The sequence below is a fragment of the Emys orbicularis genome, chromosome 8 (genome assembly GCF_028017835.1).
Source record: "Emys orbicularis isolate rEmyOrb1 chromosome 8, rEmyOrb1.hap1, whole genome shotgun sequence".
NCBI lineage: Eukaryota > Metazoa > Chordata > Testudines > Emydidae > Emys > Emys orbicularis.
In genome coordinates this window covers 83,045,125-83,062,551 of record NC_088690.1, presented here as the reverse complement: position 1 = coordinate 83,062,551, position 17,427 = coordinate 83,045,125, and the positions used below count along the sequence as shown (strand labels likewise).

General features: G+C 40.4%; 1 protein-coding gene across 1 annotated transcript in view; it reads left to right on the top strand.

Annotated features, from left to right (window-relative positions):
• Nucleotides 1–17,427, top strand: part of DOCK2 (dedicator of cytokinesis 2) — a 500,992-nt gene that overhangs the window by 29,634 nt on the left and 453,931 nt on the right. Inside the window, exons 3-5 of the mRNA XM_065410088.1 lie at nt 10,582–10,622; nt 16,435–16,490; nt 16,873–16,969. Of these exons, the coding sequence (XP_065266160.1) occupies nt 10,582–10,622; nt 16,435–16,490; nt 16,873–16,969 (194 nt within the window). The remainder of the gene's footprint in view (nt 1–10,581; nt 10,623–16,434; nt 16,491–16,872; nt 16,970–17,427) is intronic.

The following is a 17,427-nucleotide window of genomic DNA, read 5'->3' as shown; positions in this document are numbered from 1 at the left end:
GAAATAGTGACCATAATACAATAGCATTCAACATCCCTGTGGTGGGAAGAACATCTCAACAGCCCAACACTGTGGCATTTAATTTCAAAAGGGGGAACTATGCAAAAATGAGGGGGTTAGTTAAACAGAAGTTAAAAGGTACAGTGACTAAAGTGAAATCCCTGCAAGCTGCATGGGCGCTTTTTAAAGACACCATAATAGAAGCCCAACTTCAATGTATACCCCAAATTAAGAAACACAGTAAAAGAACTAAAAAAGAGCCACCGTGGCTTAACAACCATGTAAAAGAAGCAGTGAGAGATAAAAAGACTTCCTTGAAAAAGTGGAAATCAAATCCTAGTGAGGCAAATAGAAAGGAGCATAAACACTGCCAAATTAAGTGCAAGAATGTAATAAGAAAAGCCAAAGAGGAGTTTGAAGAACGGCTAGCCAAAAACTCCAAAGGTAATAACAGAATGTTTAAGTACATCAGAAGCAGGAAGCCTGCTAAACAACCAGTGGGGCCCCTTGATGATCGAGATACAAAAGGAGCGCTTAAAAACGATAAAGTCATTGCGGAGAAACTAAATGGATTCTTTGCTTCAGTCTTCACGGCTGAGGATGTTAGGGAGATTCCCAAACCTGAGCCGGCTTTTGTAGGTGACAAATCTGAGGAACTGTCACAGATTGAAGTGTCACTAGAGGAGGTTTTGGAATTAATTGATAAACTTAACATTAACAAGTCACCGGTACCAGATGGCATTCACCCAAGAGTTCTGAAAGAACTCAAATGTGAAATTGCGGAACTATTAACTAAGGTTTGTAACCTGTCCTTTAAATCGGCTTCTGTACCCAATGACTGGAAGTTAGCTAATGTAATGCCAATATTTAAAAAGGGCTCTAGAGGTGATCCCGGCAATTACAGACCAGTAAGTCTAACGTCGGTACCGGGCAAATTAGTCGAAACAATAGTTAAGAATAAAATTGTCAGACACATAGAAAAACATAAACTGTTGAGCAATAGTCAACATGGTTTCTGTAAAGGGAAATCGTGTCTTACTAATCTATTAGAGTTCTTTGAAGGGGTCAACAAACATGTGGACAAGGGGGATCCAGTGGACATAGTGTACTTAGATTTCCAGAAAGCCTTTGACAAGGTCCCTCACCAAAGGTAAATTAAGCTGTCATGGGATAAAAGGGAAAGTCCTTTCCTGGATTGAGAACTGGTTAAAAGACCGGGAACAAAGGGTAGGAATTAATGGTAAATTCTCAGAATGGAGAGGGGTAACTAGTGGTGTTCCCCAAGGGTCAGTCCTCGGACCAATCCTATTCAACTTATTCATAAATGATCTGGAGAAAGGGGTAAACAGTGAGGTGGCAAAGTTTGAAGATGATACTAAACTGCTCAAGATTGTTAAGACCAAAGCAGACTGTGAAGAACTTCAAAAAGATCTCACAAAACTAAGTGATTGGGCAATAAAATGGCAAATGAAATTTAATGTGGATAAATGTAAAGTAATGAACATTGGAAAAAATAACCCCAACTATACATACACTATGCTGGGGGCTAATTTAGCTACAACAAGTCAGGAAAAAGATCTTGGAGTCATCGTGGATAGTTCTCTGAAGATGTCCACGCAGTGTGCAGAGGCGGTCAAAAAAGCAAACAGGATGTTAGGAATCATTAAAAAGGGGATAGAGAATAAGACTGAGAATATATCATTGCCCTTATATAAATCGATGGTACGCCCACATCTCGAATACTGTGTACAGATGTGGTCTCCTCATCTCCAAAAAGATATACAGGCACTAGAAAAGATCCAGAAAAGGGCAACTAAAATGATTAGGGGTTTGGAACGGGTCCCATAAGAGGAGAGATTAAAGAGGCTAGGACTCTTCAGCTTGGAAAAGAGGAGACTAAGGGGGGATATGATAGAGGTATATAAAATCATGAATGATGTGGAGAAAGTAGATAAGGAAAAGTTATTCACTTATTCGCATAATACAAGAACTAGGGGTCACCAAATGAAATTAATAGGCAGCAGGTTTAAAACAAATAAAAGGAAGTTCTTCTTCACGCAGCGCAGAGTCAACTTGTGGAACTCCTTACCTGAAGAGGTTGTGAAGGCTAGGACTATAACAGAGTTTAAAAGAGAACTGGATAAATTCATGGTGGTTAAGTCCATTAATGGCTATTAGCCAGAATGGGTAAGGAATGGTGTCCCTAGCCTCTGTTTGTCAGAGGATGGAGATGGATGGCAGGAGAGAGATCACTTGATCATTGCCTGTTAGGTTCACTCCCTCTGGGGCACCTGGCATTGGCCACTGTTGGTAGACAGGATACTGTGCTAGATGGACCTTTGGTCTGAACCAGTACGGCCATTCTTATGTTCTTATGTAAGTACTCACCAGCTCTGTCAGAGGATGTATCATGGACTCCAGCTCCTTCAGGGTGCCTTTAGTTAATCAGTCAGTCTGTAAACCTGAAGTCCAACCCAGTGATGGCAGTGCTTTCCTGTCCACAACCACTGGGTCACATGGCCTTGTGCACATATGTAACTCAGCATACCAGGCTTCACCTTCACTGTTGACAGGCTTTGCTCCATTTTGTTTTTTTGTTTGACCAGGCACCCTTTGGTCATGCTCATTTGTGTACCTGAATGAGTGTTTCAGTCTCTGAACTGGTGGCTGGACACTTGTAATATGTGCAAAGGGGTCCCAGTTCTATCTCCAGAACCAACTAGAACTCTGGTTACAGATGCATCTACCAAAGGCTGGGGGTCTGCCTCAGTTGACTTCATGCACAAGCTCTGGTCACCCAGGAGGTCTCTCTGCATATAGACATGTGAAGTTCCATGCTATCCATTGGGCCTGTGAAACATTTATGTCTTTCATCAGGAACTAGTTGGTGCAAGTCCTTACAGACAACACCACTGCCATGTTTTATCACCACAGCTGTGGGGGAGGGTGTGGATATGTGCAAGAACGACTCGTCTATATCAGGAGGCTAGCCACTTGTGGAACCTATGCATAAGAACCAAAGTTTCCTCGAGATAGTTCCATCTTCTGGGAGTAAGGAATGCCACTGCAGATTCCCTTGGCTGGGATTTCTGCGGACCACCACAAGTGGTCAATCAGAAAGGACATCCTCTTCCAGATCTTCCATCAGTGAGGATACCTGAAAGTAGACTTGTTCACTACCAACTTGAACAACAAATTCAAGAACTTTTGCTCCAGCCTGAGTTGCAGTCTGTGTTCCTTAACAGATGTCTTTCTTCTCCCATTGACCAGTCATCTGCTATATGCATTTCTTCCAGTCCCTCTCATCCCAAGGGTACTCAGGAGGCTGAAAACAGACAAAACAACATTTATCTTAGTGGCACTGGTCTGGCCAAGATAGTACTGGTTCACAGGCCTACACCAGCTTTCAATCAGGCCACCTAACTTCGCTTTGAGTCAGGGATCTGCTATCTCAGAACCAGGGCTGGTCTCCACACTAACCTCCAATCTCTCCACCTCACTGCATGGATAAGCTCTGGTTAAATGCTTGTGAAAAACTGAGCTCCAGAGATGTCCAAAATGTCTTTGTGAGCAGCAGGAAGGATTCTGCTAGAGCCACATCCACAGTTAAATGGAAGTGTGTATCCATCTGAACAATCTCAGCATTTATCACCCCCAGCGACAGGACACTAGTCATATACTGGATTACTTATTGCATTTGAAGCCATCTGGCCTTTCAGTTCTTTGAGTTCACCTGGCTTCCATATCTGCAGTCCATCTGCCAGTTAGAGGGGTTTTCTATTTTCTCTCACCCTCCAGTATCCAGATTTCTGAAAAAACTAGTCCATGTCTATTGTCTAGTATCTGACCAGGTACCATCATGGGATCTTAACCTAGTCTTTAAAGGCTAATGGACTCTTTAAAACCCCTAGTAACATCACCATTGTATTTCTGGAGGCAATAATTTCTGCAAGAAGAGTGTCTCAGCTATGAGTTCTGCTAACTAGCTGTCCTTAATTTTTTTCCCCTATGAATGAGGACAAGGTTCCTTTCAGATGACACCCTAAGTTCATTGAAAATGTGGTGTCATCTTTTCATCAGAACCAATCTATTCATCTTCCAGTGTTTTCCCCAAAACCTCATTCTTCCAAATGAAGAAAGACTTCATACCTTGGATGTTCACAATACTTTGCTGTTCCACCTTGATCGCACTGTTGTTCAGTGTGATCCCAGGCTCTTTATAGCCCATGCAGAGAGAGTCAAAGGACCAATCAGTGATAGCTCAACATATCTCACTGGATCTCTGACAGTATCAAACTTGATTACAATCTTGCAAAAATCTCTCCACCACCAAAAAAAACCCCTCCAACTCATGCCCCCAGGGCTCAGTCCACTTCCTCTGTATTGTTGAACAGTGTTCTGATAACAGATATCTGTAAAGCAGCAACGTGGTCATTTGTACATAACTTAGGCTCTCGAACAGCTGAGCTTCAGCAAGTCAGCATTGCAGTCTCGGTTCAGATCATTCAAAATCCTACTATCTGTAAGGAAACTGCTACAGAGTCACCAGCAGCAGAATGTATATGTGCACAGTCACTTGAACGAGAGAAATGGGTTACTTACCTACAGTAACTGTTCTCAGATGTGTTGTGTGCTCATACATTCCACAACCCTCCCACCTGCCCCACTACTTTTAGACAATAACTTCACTAGAGGGAGATGGAACTGAAGTGGTGGACATGCCCATTTTATGACTTAAGCTCAATGTATGAGGAGAGTGAGGGTGCACATGCCACCTAATGGTTCTGCTGGCAAGAGTCTGACTTAAGTGCTTTGGGGGCACACAAATGCAGTGAAATTATACATGTGCACAACACACCATTAAGAACAACAGTTACTTTAATAAACAAAACTGCTCCAGAGCATCTTGCGACAATGAATTACAACACGGCTTATGCAAAAGTGAACTCTTTGTGGCTCTACTACTCAATTCCCAATCTATCCTGATTATAGCAGGTAACACTGGGTCTAGTTCTGCTCTCATTGAAACTAGAGGGAGTTGTAAATACACAAGGTCCACAGGACCAAGCTACTAATTCATCCATAATGACAGGTTTCTACCCCTTTTCCTAAAGCTGGCCTTAAATAGGAACTGGAAAACATTGCTACTGTAGTTCAGTGGTTTTTAATTTTTTTCTTTTCCTTGTTTAAAATGCCATCTTAGGACACAGAAAATACAATTGAGAGGGGAAGGCTTTATTGATCTGCACATTTGTTCGGCTGCTGTTCAGTTATGTAAGTTATTACCAAACGCCATAAATGTGAACGCTGCTTCACAAACCCATGAAGCACAAGGTTGCAGCCTCTACGGGCTAGAGTATAATGCAGACAAACCACAAATGAAATATGCTGAGGAATGAAAATGACATCAGACAGTGCTGGAGAGGAGATCAGTCTTGGAATGCTAAAATAAACAGGTGGATTTTAATGAGGAATTTGAAGGAAATTGGTGGGGCCATGGAGGAAGATGAAGGTATCTTGAAGTATGGCATGAAAACAAGGGGGAGGCAAAGGGAGTGCATGATGAGCAGCTAGAGCACAAATATTTTCATTAGTAGAATGGAGGGTGGCTCTTTAAAAAAGCACAGAAGTACTGACCCACAACCCCCCTAGAACCTGCAAAGTTTAACTATAGAGATGATGGGAAATTGGAGAGAGTGTGAACCTGATAGTTATTGCACTAACCTGGGATGTGTGAGACCCACGTTCAAGTCACTGGTGCAAGTCTGGTAGGGTAGGAACTACATCCTGCATCTTCCACATCCCAGGTGAGTGCCCTAAACTCTGGCAATCCTGGGGCTGGCGGTCTCTATTTTGCACAAAAAAATTCCAGGGTCTCAGTTTTCTCCCAGTGCAGAACAGGAAGCTTCTTGCAATGAAAATTTTTCTCAGGATGGGAAAAAACATTTTCTGCACAGCTCGACTTGATTGTCCTTTCCCTGCCTGCTTAATTTGAACCAGACACTGTAACCGTGGATGGTAGTTAAAGTGATTTCTTTATTTTTTCTCGTTTGAAATGAAAAACCAAACACATTCCAAAAATGTCTTAACAAACCAATTTGACACCCCCTTCCCCCACCCCAATACACTTTTTTCAGTTGAAACGATTTGCTCTATTAGGCCCAAATTAACAAATAGTTTTGGTGCACCAAAAATATATATTTTGCAGCAAATTTACTAATTGACAAAAAAAAATAACACTAGCTCTAATGGTAGATCCACAAGCCTGTTCCAGTCTATGCCTCCCTACATGCCTCCTTGGAATGGATATATATGAAGCTATCCAAGCCCAACTCATTCCAATGGGCAGAGCTGAACTCTTCTCTGGTTGTACAGGGCAACAGGGTCTTGGGAAAGGATGTTGGTGTATGCACTACTAGTGTTTGGTATGTCTTGATTTGAGGGGAGAAACGTCATTCCTTCCCATCTAAAAAAGAGATCTCATGGCTCTAAAATGGAATTGAGCAAGGGATGGTGATGGGCCCATTGGGCAAGAAATGCATCCCTCAGAAGTGACTGGGGATGTGACAGGTTTGCCAGAGCCAGTGGAGCATTCCCCCAAAGCAAGCTCCTTTTAACTTTACAGCAGTCAATTGATGTCCTACTCAAGGTGGCCACTTGGGCTTTAAGTTCTACTATGTAAAACAAAATTTTCAAAAAGTGCGGTCAGAATTAGGGCCCTGACCTGGCTGGACTTCTGGGTTAAGATGGGAGATCTTTCCTTTTGTTGCCACTTCACCCAGAACTGCTCCTGGAGGAAGTAGCCAGCCCTTCTTACCTTGCCTGCCTTGCCAAGATTTGCTTCTGCCCACTCCCAGCCCTTCTAGCTGCTGAAGAACAGCTTTGCATTGTTTCCACTAGCCATTGATCCTGGATGGCCTCTCTAGGCAGACTTTGGAGGTCTAAACTTGCTTCTCTTTTTCCCCAAAAGGGCATCAAAGTGCTGGGGCATCAGACGTCTGGTAGGCCCTGTCTCAGGGGAAGTTGAGGTAGCCTCCTAAATATCAGTGAGAATCAGGCCTCCTGCAAGAGATGCTTCCCTCAGCCTCCTCTCATTAGTTAAGACTAGAATGGACCCTTTCCACAAATTGTGGTGTGTGTGTGTGTGTGTGTGTGTGGGGGGGTGTTTTTGAAAAATCCTCAGACACATCTGTTTTCTCACCCCCCATGTCCTTTCAATTAACCCTCTGCAGAGAGGCAGAAGGTGCCTTTGGGCTGTGCCAACCTCTTTTAATATTGTGGTGACTGAGAGATGATAAGGAATTAATTTACTTGAGGTTCCCCTCCCCCTTTCCTGGCTTCTATTTGAGTGTACAGCAAGGCTTTTTAAAAAAACACAAACACGTATCTCTTTTACAGTGATTTGCCTCATGTATAGTTTAGTCTAGAGTATGTTAATATTCTGTCTTGCGTTCTGTCTGCTGTACAAGGCCCATTAGCAGAACCCGGGAAGCAGTGCAGTGCTATTATGCTGAACAACAAAATAAAACAAAATTTCACAAAGGGTTGTCATCTGTCTGAATAAAATTTAAAATACTCAGCCCTTGACTTGCTGTGAAATTTGTGGTCTTCTCAAAACAGTTGCTCAATGAGGGAAGTGGAATCTTTCGTATTGTGTAAGTGAGGAAGTTAGTCTTATTCCAGATATTTTGAAAGGTATGTTCTACTGCAAATTGTAGCTGATAAGCATAAAAAAAGCGTGTGTGTGTGTGTGTGTGTGTGTGTGTGTGTGGGAACAGATTTGTTTACTCTTTTATGTACATGCATCTGTAATGCAGACTTTGCCCAAATCGCATATACAAAAAAGCTCATGTAGAATCTGCATATGATGGTGTGCAGTCATGGCGACTGTGTGCACCAGTGATGAATGATGCATGAAATGGGGTTTTTGTGCACACTGTTGTAAATGGGCATGTAGATTATGTACAACTACTTTACTCAGTTTTAGATTTAGGGTGGGATATTCATAACTGCTCAGTGTGGGTCTAATTCTGTTTCTGTTGCACTCAGTGGTAAAATGCTCATTGTGTACTATCAGACCAGAGTTACACTGGCACTGAGCACTTATGAAAATCCCTCTTTTGAACCTTTGTTTTAAAAACTGCAACTAAACTGAGCATTAGAATATTGCTGCTTCTAATTTTTTTTATTTAGTAGCTTAGTTACAAGAGTAGGAGTGCTGCTGTTCACAACAAGAGCACTTTATATGGAGATTGGCAAACCTTTCTGTAGTGGAGCATGTGAACTAGCAGCTAATGTGCAGTGGCCCTGACGTCTTTCGTGCTAGAAGCCAATAGCACCCTTTTGTGACCCCTACTTGTTATGTTCACAGGGTTGTAGGTTAATACATCTTAATGCAATTCAAAACAAGAAATGAAGTACTTGTGGGGAATTTCCATAGTGAAACCAATTTCTATTACATCTTAAGAAAAGAGGGCCAGGATAATCATTTTGGCTTCATATCCTGGCTATTCACAGCTCTGTGAAATAGTTAACACAGACAGTTAGTAACCAACTGTGGCCTGCTGTCTGATGTACATAATAACCAGACAGAATCCCATGCAAATTAGAGGGGCTCCATATGAGCGTACGGGCCTGTTTGTGTCAATCAGATAGCAGGATTGGGGCATATTTGGACAAAGCAGCTTTGAAAGCTCAGTGGGCCCAGTTTCTCTGCCAGATATACCATGACCTGTAGTATGCTTTTTGTTGAGGGTGGTGGCATAGATCTCTTTTGTTTGTTGTATACGTTTCAAATTGTATTACAGCATAACATTTAAGTTTCAAACTACTTGCAAAGTCCCATCCCAACTTTATTTTGGTATAAATGGGGCAAGCCCTTTTTTATTACAAGTGCAAGATGAAATTCTGCTTTTTTTGATGAAAAGAGAATGAGTCTCATGCTGACGAATTGAGTAAAACCTCCATGATGGTCCTGCATTTCTCAAAGCCCTCACTTTAGCTCTATGTATTTGATGCTTCCTCTCAACTATCAGGCCTCAGAAGACTTTTTTAAGCAATGAGCGCACAGAAGACTTGCTTTTTGTACTTTGTTGGGAGTGATTGAATGTTTGAGAGCTATGTGATTAATAGTGGGTTTAGAATGTGAAGATGTTACTATGCCTTGTATTGCCTCAGTACCTATCTCTATTGATTTCTGCTGTATTGCTCGTGTAGTACGTTCTATCATCCTGTTTTGCTTATTTCGTTCAGCTGCATATCAGAAGTCTTCAGGGTTAGTTCTTCTTGCAACAACTACAAAATTTTAATGTTTAACAGTGGGTGGGGCATATTTGTTTCTGTCAGTATCCAGTAACCAGAAATTCATAGGTCACATCTTCGTCTGAGTAATGACAGAGGTGAAGCAAATCAGGTCTTGGGAATTGTGGTGACCTAGATTACCTGGTTTACTGGGAACATACTAGACTAGACCCACAAGTCTGAAAACTTAATGGGTTGCTTTAAAACTAATTTGTTAGATGAGAGCAGAACGTCTCTATGTACATAATGCAAGCTGCTTTGAGTAAATGCAGATTAAAATTGTTACAAATAGCATTGCTGTAGGCATCAATAAATGTAAAAGTTTAATAGAGCAGAAATGGGTGAAGAAGGGATCAACAAGAAGAAAGATAGCAGAAAAGAACAGAACAGAACCAGCAATCAAGAGAAACGATGCCAGTAGAAAGTAAGCTTAAGGAGAAGTAGGGAGAAGGCATTAAAAACATTCAGGCATTCACAAAAAATGGTATGAAGGGGAAAAATCTGACTAGCTGGCTTTATTTTGTCTGCAACACTAGAGAAGCAGACTTGGAATGGAGGTAGAAGTGAATGCATGTTGGTTTGACACCTTTTGGTTTAATTGTACTAGCTTGCGTTTGATATATTTAGTACTTCATAGCTTTGTGTTGAGTTCAGAGTTGTGGTTTTCTATTATATATGCCTACATGTAAAGCCACTCCTGAGAAAAGAACAGCTTTTATTCTTCTTGCTCAAAAGAAGCTAAAACTCCCTACAACTTTTTTTGAGTGTCGTCTTTTGCAGATGTTTTTCTTGGGACATAATTTTCAGTGCTTACATGAAGGGATCATGGGTGGAAATGGTATAATTAATTAAAGACTAAGATACCACAAAGGGATCAGATTTGAAAGTTTTATGTCTAATTTCTACATACGGGGTAAATGGGCCTTGATATGCTACACTTGGTTATTTACACTCATTGAAAGGAATAAATGGGTTGGGAGTACAGGGTGTGTCCTATCCCGTAAACACAGGGTGACCAAATATTGATCCAAATTCATACAAGGGGAGTTACTGTAATGGGTGCTTTCTGCCCCACACTTTGGTTTTGTCTAAACACAAGAAATGGAGGGCCTTACATTTTTAGATGTACTATATTTAATCTTTGAACGTGCTTTGCTGTTACTTTCCATGCTTTATTATGTTATACGCAATGATGATGATAAACATCATATGAATTTATTTTTGTGCAGTTTATGCAAGTATTCTGTTGTACTGAGTTCTGTTCTCTTCTCGATTTTTCAGATTGGTACAAAGGATATCTAGTAAGACACAAAGGGTTCGAGGTAAGGATGTACTTTACATTCTTGTAAGATTTTATGCTAAAAATAAACAACTTCACTTCTTGGTGTTAGTTTATTTCAGAACTGTCAAAGAATCAAATCCTGATCAGTTAGCCCAACCACCTCATTCTGTTTTAGTTCAGTGGGACTCTACATGGTGGGTAAGGTGAAAAGGATTTGACCTGAAATTTGTTCTTAAATATGAAGAGAAGAGAGGATTGTGTAAAACAGATCAAAGAGAAAAGAACGGCTGTGCCTCCAGGTCAAGAGCGCTGATGAAGATGTGACCTGAAATACTTGTTTAAAGTTAATTTATTGCGAAATTGTAAAATATTGTAAGTGCTTCAGCATTTGTTCCAAACATTCCTAAGCCCAGATTCAATATAAATTCCCATCAAGCTTCAAGTTATTGGCTAGGAATGACAGCACAAGTCTTAAACTGTAATTGTTTTGGTGTCTTGCACATGTTTGTCAACATGGATGTTTCAGAGTTAGAATCTGAGCTCCTCAGTTAGCTTGTAGTTACTGTGTTAACTTCAACTTTCATTGTGTTATGAATTCAAACATAACACGTTTCAGTTATGACTTCCTGCAAGGTTAACTTGTCATTTGACATACTCAAGAACCTGAGTTCAGTAAAAAATACCTAGAGGTTTACTTGATTTGTATTGAATTTGTCACAGAGACCAAAAAGTTTATTTGGGGGTTTGAGTGGAGGATAACACAGATTTTTTTTTTAAATAAGTCCACTATTCAGATAAAACACCATGCAGACTACTAGGGAGCAGTAGTCAATATCGCAAAAGAGATGTAATATTTGTAAATGTGATCAGCACTACCTGCAGATGTACGAAAGTCTCAGAACAGAGCTATCACAGAAAATGAATATATCCGAGAAGTAGGACATTCCTAGTGTCAGTAAAGTGATGTTTGGGTCATTTAATATAAATGCCTAACCAAAATCCATGGAGGTCCTTCTTAACAGGGTCTAATTCTTGTCCTATTTTCACTGCTTTGAATAACCTGATCATTATGTTCTTAACAAGTTTCAAAACTACAATCCCTAGGAGGGGCATGTTTCAGTCACTGGAAACTAATTATGCTGTTAATACTTTCTGTGGATCCAGGTGCACACTAAAATGGCAAAAGCTATTATAAAGGAAATCCATAATCTTGTTAGTCTGGGGAAAGGGGACAAAAATCTTGTATAGCCACCCACAGGAGGATGCTTGAGGATCAGGGGATACTTTTAAAAAGTACAGAAGACAACTTAGCCCACCTGCCCCTGAACAGATTGATCCATGAACATTAGATTCAGCATTGAGCTTGCAGTTTCAGTCAACAGGCCATCTTGATTGGGTGTTACTATGAAGTAAGTTTAGTCTATCATCTGTTGCTCTCCTTCATTTACTAGTTAAGTTTTTTAGTATTTGCCTTTGCGTCCGAATGCACCCACTTTTGGTCTAAATCTCACTTCATGTATCCTGAGTCTGCAGCTGGTTTAGCACACTTTCTTGTGACTTCTGGTCAAGGTAGTCTGTGGGCAGTAATTTTAGCTATTCTCAGGCAGGGGGAGCCATCAACTACAATAAGATCAAACTTGAGCAGCATATATCTCTACCCTTGTTTCTTCAAATTTGCTGAGAACATTTTGCCCTGTGTTCAGATTAGAATATGTGAATGACTTAAACATTACTGCTGCTTGGCTCCGCCAGAACTGGAACAGATTTGCATCTTTGTTACCAGCTATTTACTTACTGCTCTGTGATGTGTTTACATGGACATAATTACAACTTTAATGTTCTTAGATTAAGCAAGGAACTGTTATCCAACAGGCATCTTGTAAATTGTTTTACAAATACCTAAAGAAAGAATCTTAAGCTGAGAAATGAATTACTCAGTTGGCAGGTGAGATCCAAGTTGGCAGGTGAGATCCAAGTTACAGGTATTGTATAAAACTTACCAGAGTCCTATAGGTTTGATTTTCTTTTATTAAAGTGCCTGTGGTGTCATGTTTTAAGCAAGTGAGTATCATAGACTCATAGACTCTAAGGTACATCTGCATTGTGATCATCTAATCTGACCTTCTGTACATAGCAGGCCACAGAACCTCACCCCCTCACTCCTGTAATAGACCCCTAACCTCTGGCTGAGTCACTTGAAGTCCTGTATCAGTTATGGTATCAGTGCAAATGATGTTTTCTTTATAAATATGTAGAATCTATTCATTCGTGTTCCATCTGAGCACTAAAAATAATAATGCTAATAGTAGATGTGTAGGGCACCTGACTCCCCTGCTGCCATTACTAGCTGTTGCAGGTACTATGGAGGGCCCTCCAATGCTCGGGTACTGTATCAAGAGCAGGAGGTGATGCCTGCTGGTGCAGTAGCAGCACCTCAGCAGAATCTTCATGAAGAGAATAGGTTGCTGTCTGCATGTGTGTTGTCTGGATCAAGGTGAGGAAGCAGAGTCACTCCTCTTTCTCCCCATCCCCTCACCCCCCTGACATTTGTGCTGCTCCCTTTTTGAAGCTTCTCCTGCCTCAGGAGTTGCTGTTGAAATTGGTCCTTCATGCTGATAATGACTTAACAGACTAAAGTGAACCTGAAAATCTTGCTTTTAAAATATAGACCAGAACTAGCCACTTACTCATCCTTACCCCTTTTGAAATTCGGGTCAGTGAAAATTTTCTTCCAGATGCACTTGAACTATTTGCCTAAAATATTCTGAATTGGGCCAATAATGTTTCTTAAACAATTTGCAAGGTTTTTTTACTCTCTCCATTCTTTGAACTCTCTTGTGTTGAGCGTTATACCCCAAAAGAATTGTATATGGCTGTCTTTCTACCAAATGTTGTACAACTAATTCACCAAAATGTGCATATTAAAATGAATATTCATTAAGTTGGGGGGATATTGAACAGTATATTACACACTGCCACAGACGTGCTATCTGATGGGAGGGGGCCCTTTATCATAAGACATATATGTATAGAGGTGCCTAACTGAGCTTGCATGAGCTTAATGCTAGCACTTCCTAATATTTGAAACTGAGATCTCAACTTTCTTTAATGTAGATTTTTGTATGTAACCTACTTTGTAAATTCAGAAACCTGCAAAGTTAAGTGCGCTGGAGACTCCTCTACATAGTATTATGAGACCTTCCCAATGAAACAAAAGGGCCAAGAAACTCTGATGAATGTATTCATCCTCCACCACCTTCAAAAAAGAGGTGAACTGTCAGGATGTACCCTGCAGAAGAGGCAGCAGATGAGATTCCATTACTCAATATGTGTAGTACGACAATCAGGAGGGTAACAACTTCAGTTTCCAGCTTGAGCCAATCACTGGGCAAGAGAGCTGTGATATAGAAAGCCAGCACATCATCTTTGACTGACACATCAAATCTAGCCAAATATGTTCCAGAGGTTTAAAATTTAGTAAATCTCCAAGTTGAAATCTAGAGCGAGAGCCATTTGAAATTAAAGGGTGTTCCCAGGAAAGTCTGAAAGGCTTAATCTCTGGAACATATTAGGTTACATTTGATGTGTCAGTCACAGATGAGGTGCTGGCTCTAATCCCTTCAAGTCCAAAGAAATCCTAGCTCTGTTACCATATCTAGGCATATCAGCAGCTTTGCTTGCTAACGTGAGGGAGATTTCTTCCTCGAAAGACCAAATTGAGAGAGTCAAAGGTTCCTTGAGGATAACATGCAAGAACTCAGTTGCCGCAGTGCCAGTATGTATCACATGAACTAACCTTGCCTACTCAGCAGTTGTCTGCAGAGATCAATTAACGATAAGAAAATCAAATCTGTTTTTTGAGAAAAATCCCTTGCTAGAGCATGTGCCTGGCACCTTGCTAGACATTACTGAAATCTCAGTTGTTTGTGGGCACATCTGGTTGTGGATGTAGAAGGCATATGGTCAGATTAAATGGCTTCCTTTATCCATAAAGTGTAAGGAAGGGACGCTCTTTCAGTTTCATTCAAGAAACCCTGCAGATTCCTCACAGCCTTAGCCCCATACTGTGAGCTCAACGTTTTGTAGGGTGGGTAGGGACAGGCTATTTGTCACAAAAGCCATTTATTGGGCAGAGGTGATTGGGTCCACTATGTCATCGTCTTCCCTTCAGACTGTTGCTTCTTCACTTCAATGGAAGTGTCGATATATACTCTACCATTTCTATCGTCTGTTTCCCTCAGAACACTAACGTTATTGATTTTGTCCAGATCATGTTTATAGATACATTTTAAATACTGAAGGGATCATTGTGATCATCTAGTTTGAGTGCTTGTATAACGTGAGCTACAGGACTTGCCTGAACTAGAGCATATTTTATAGAATTAATCCAATCTTGATGTTCCTATCAACATCCTTCCTGAATTGTGGACTTTAGATCTGAACACGTGATTCCACTAGCAGTTGCACCAGTGCCAAATACAGAGATAATATAGCCTTCCTACTCCGACTTGGGATGTCTGTGTTCATACATCCAAGGATTGCATTAGCTCTCTTGTGGCCACAGCATCGTACTGGGAGCTTGTGTTGAGCTGATTATCCATCATGAGAGCCAAGTCTTTTTCAAAGTCAGTGTGTCCTAGGATAATGTCTTGTAAGGATGGTCTATTTTCTTTGTTCCTAGGGTCTGACTTTTTACATCTGTTGGTCTTAAAATGCATGTTGCCGGAGCCCTGCTTACCAAGTGATTCAGATTACTCTGTGTCAGTGACTCTTCATTATTTGCCACTCCCCCAATCTTTGTCACCTGCAAGCTTTATCAGTAATTTGCTTTTTCTTCCAGGTCACTGATGAAAAGGTTAAATAGTGTAGGACCAAGAAGCAATCCCTTCAGGATCCCTCCCCAAAACATACCAGCTTGATAATGATTCCCCTTTTAAGAAAGGCTATGCTGGGTAAGACCAATGGTCAATCTAGCCCAGTATCCAGTCTCTCACAGGGGCCAGTGCCAGATCCTGCAGAGGAAATGAACAGAAGAGTGGAATTTTGAGTGATCCATCTCTTGTCATCCAGTCCCAACTTCCAGTAGCTGGAAGTTTAGGGACACCTGGAGTATGGTATTGTGTCCCTGACCACCTTGGTTTATGATTAGAAAAATTAACATGACACACGGACTGGATTGAACACTGGCTAACTGACCTGTCTCAAAGTGTATCATTCTAGTTGAATCAAAATCTTGTACAGTACCAAGTCAATTGATTTTCATAAATCTAAGTATTCACTTCAGCACCATTACTTTTATCAACCAAACTTGTAATCTCTTAAAAATATCCAGTTGTAACCAAACAATATTTATCAAAGTTCCTATAAATAATGACTTGTTTACTTCCCAGAAGCCTTGTGAGTGTCTTGGGCAGGAGGGGTGACTACAGATACTTACTTAGTGTCTTGCAGTAGGAAGCCTTTGGGGCACAGTAAAAATTGCAAACAACTGCCTTAAGGAGCAGCAGAATTGACGTATAAAGGGAAAATGTCCATTTATATTACATTACCATTATGTGTGTACTTAAGGGGTCTATTTTATCTTATTGTTGCAAAAAGAGGGAGGTTGCAACAAAAGTACCACCAGGTATGTGTTTGAAGTATAAATAACTTTGGACCAAAACCCAGGGTTTGGTTGCCTAGTTGGAGGACTTCAAGGCACATTTATGCTCTGCTTTCTATGGTTAATAAACAGGGAAAATCACGATGGTAATGGAATGGTGTAGTGTTTTGGAATAACTTGAATTTATTGTTTTAAGAAACATTGGAGTAGAATGACAAATGTGTGTTGTTTTTGGTTTTGTTTCCAATAGGGAATATTTCCTAAATCTTTTATCCACATCAAAGAAGTTACTGTTGAAAAGAAAAGGTATTTCATTGTCACTGTTGCATTTGGTTAACTGACATTAATGAATTTTAGACTGCTTCTATCTAAAATGAAAGTAGATATCTACTTGGTACATGACTCTTCAGTTTATACTAGGCTTTTATTAATTGGGAAGGGGGAATGGAATAACTGAATTGTGAACACACTTGCAACCTCATTAAAAAGGAATAAAAATATCTGATTAGTTTTAACTATACAAGCTAAGGAGACAGAGAACGTAGGTATTAATTGTCATTTTATCTTACTAATGGATGGATCATCACTGTCTAAGAACTAAGTTCTAGGACATTAAGTGAGAAATACTTCATTGTTGGTTTGTTAGGTTTTAGTCGTGTTAATTTGTCACTTTTCCCCCTCTCCTTAGAAATACAGAGAACATAGTACCTGCTGAAATTCCATTGGTGCAAGAAGTTACCACTACATTATGGGAATGGGGCAGCATTTGGAAACAACTCTATGTGGTGAGGGGAAGTTTTTGCCATGTTAGTTTTTCCAAATTAGATGGAAGATTGGCAAGAAAAATGCTTGGTATCCAGGGATGCTACATTATGCATGTTAAATAGGCTTATTTATATGTATCAAGCTGTCATTGTAATTGCCTTTGTTTTATTTCTGGAATACAAGGTGGGATTTGAGAGAAGATTTAATTAAGAAGTGATCTCTTCATCTGAGTATTTGGGTCAATACATTGTTCTCCAATAGTATTAAAATAAAAGACATGGCTTGCAATTGTTGCTTAGAAGTAGTTGAACTTCATGCTATTAGATAATTAGTCTCCCGTGTCTGGCTCATTTTGCATAATATATTTGGCCTGTGCAGTATGTGCGCTTCAAGGAGGAGGAGGCAAGTAGATCAGGAAACGTTCAATAAACTTTTTTAGTCTGAAAATGGCAAATTTCAGAACTGACACTTGTTTGTT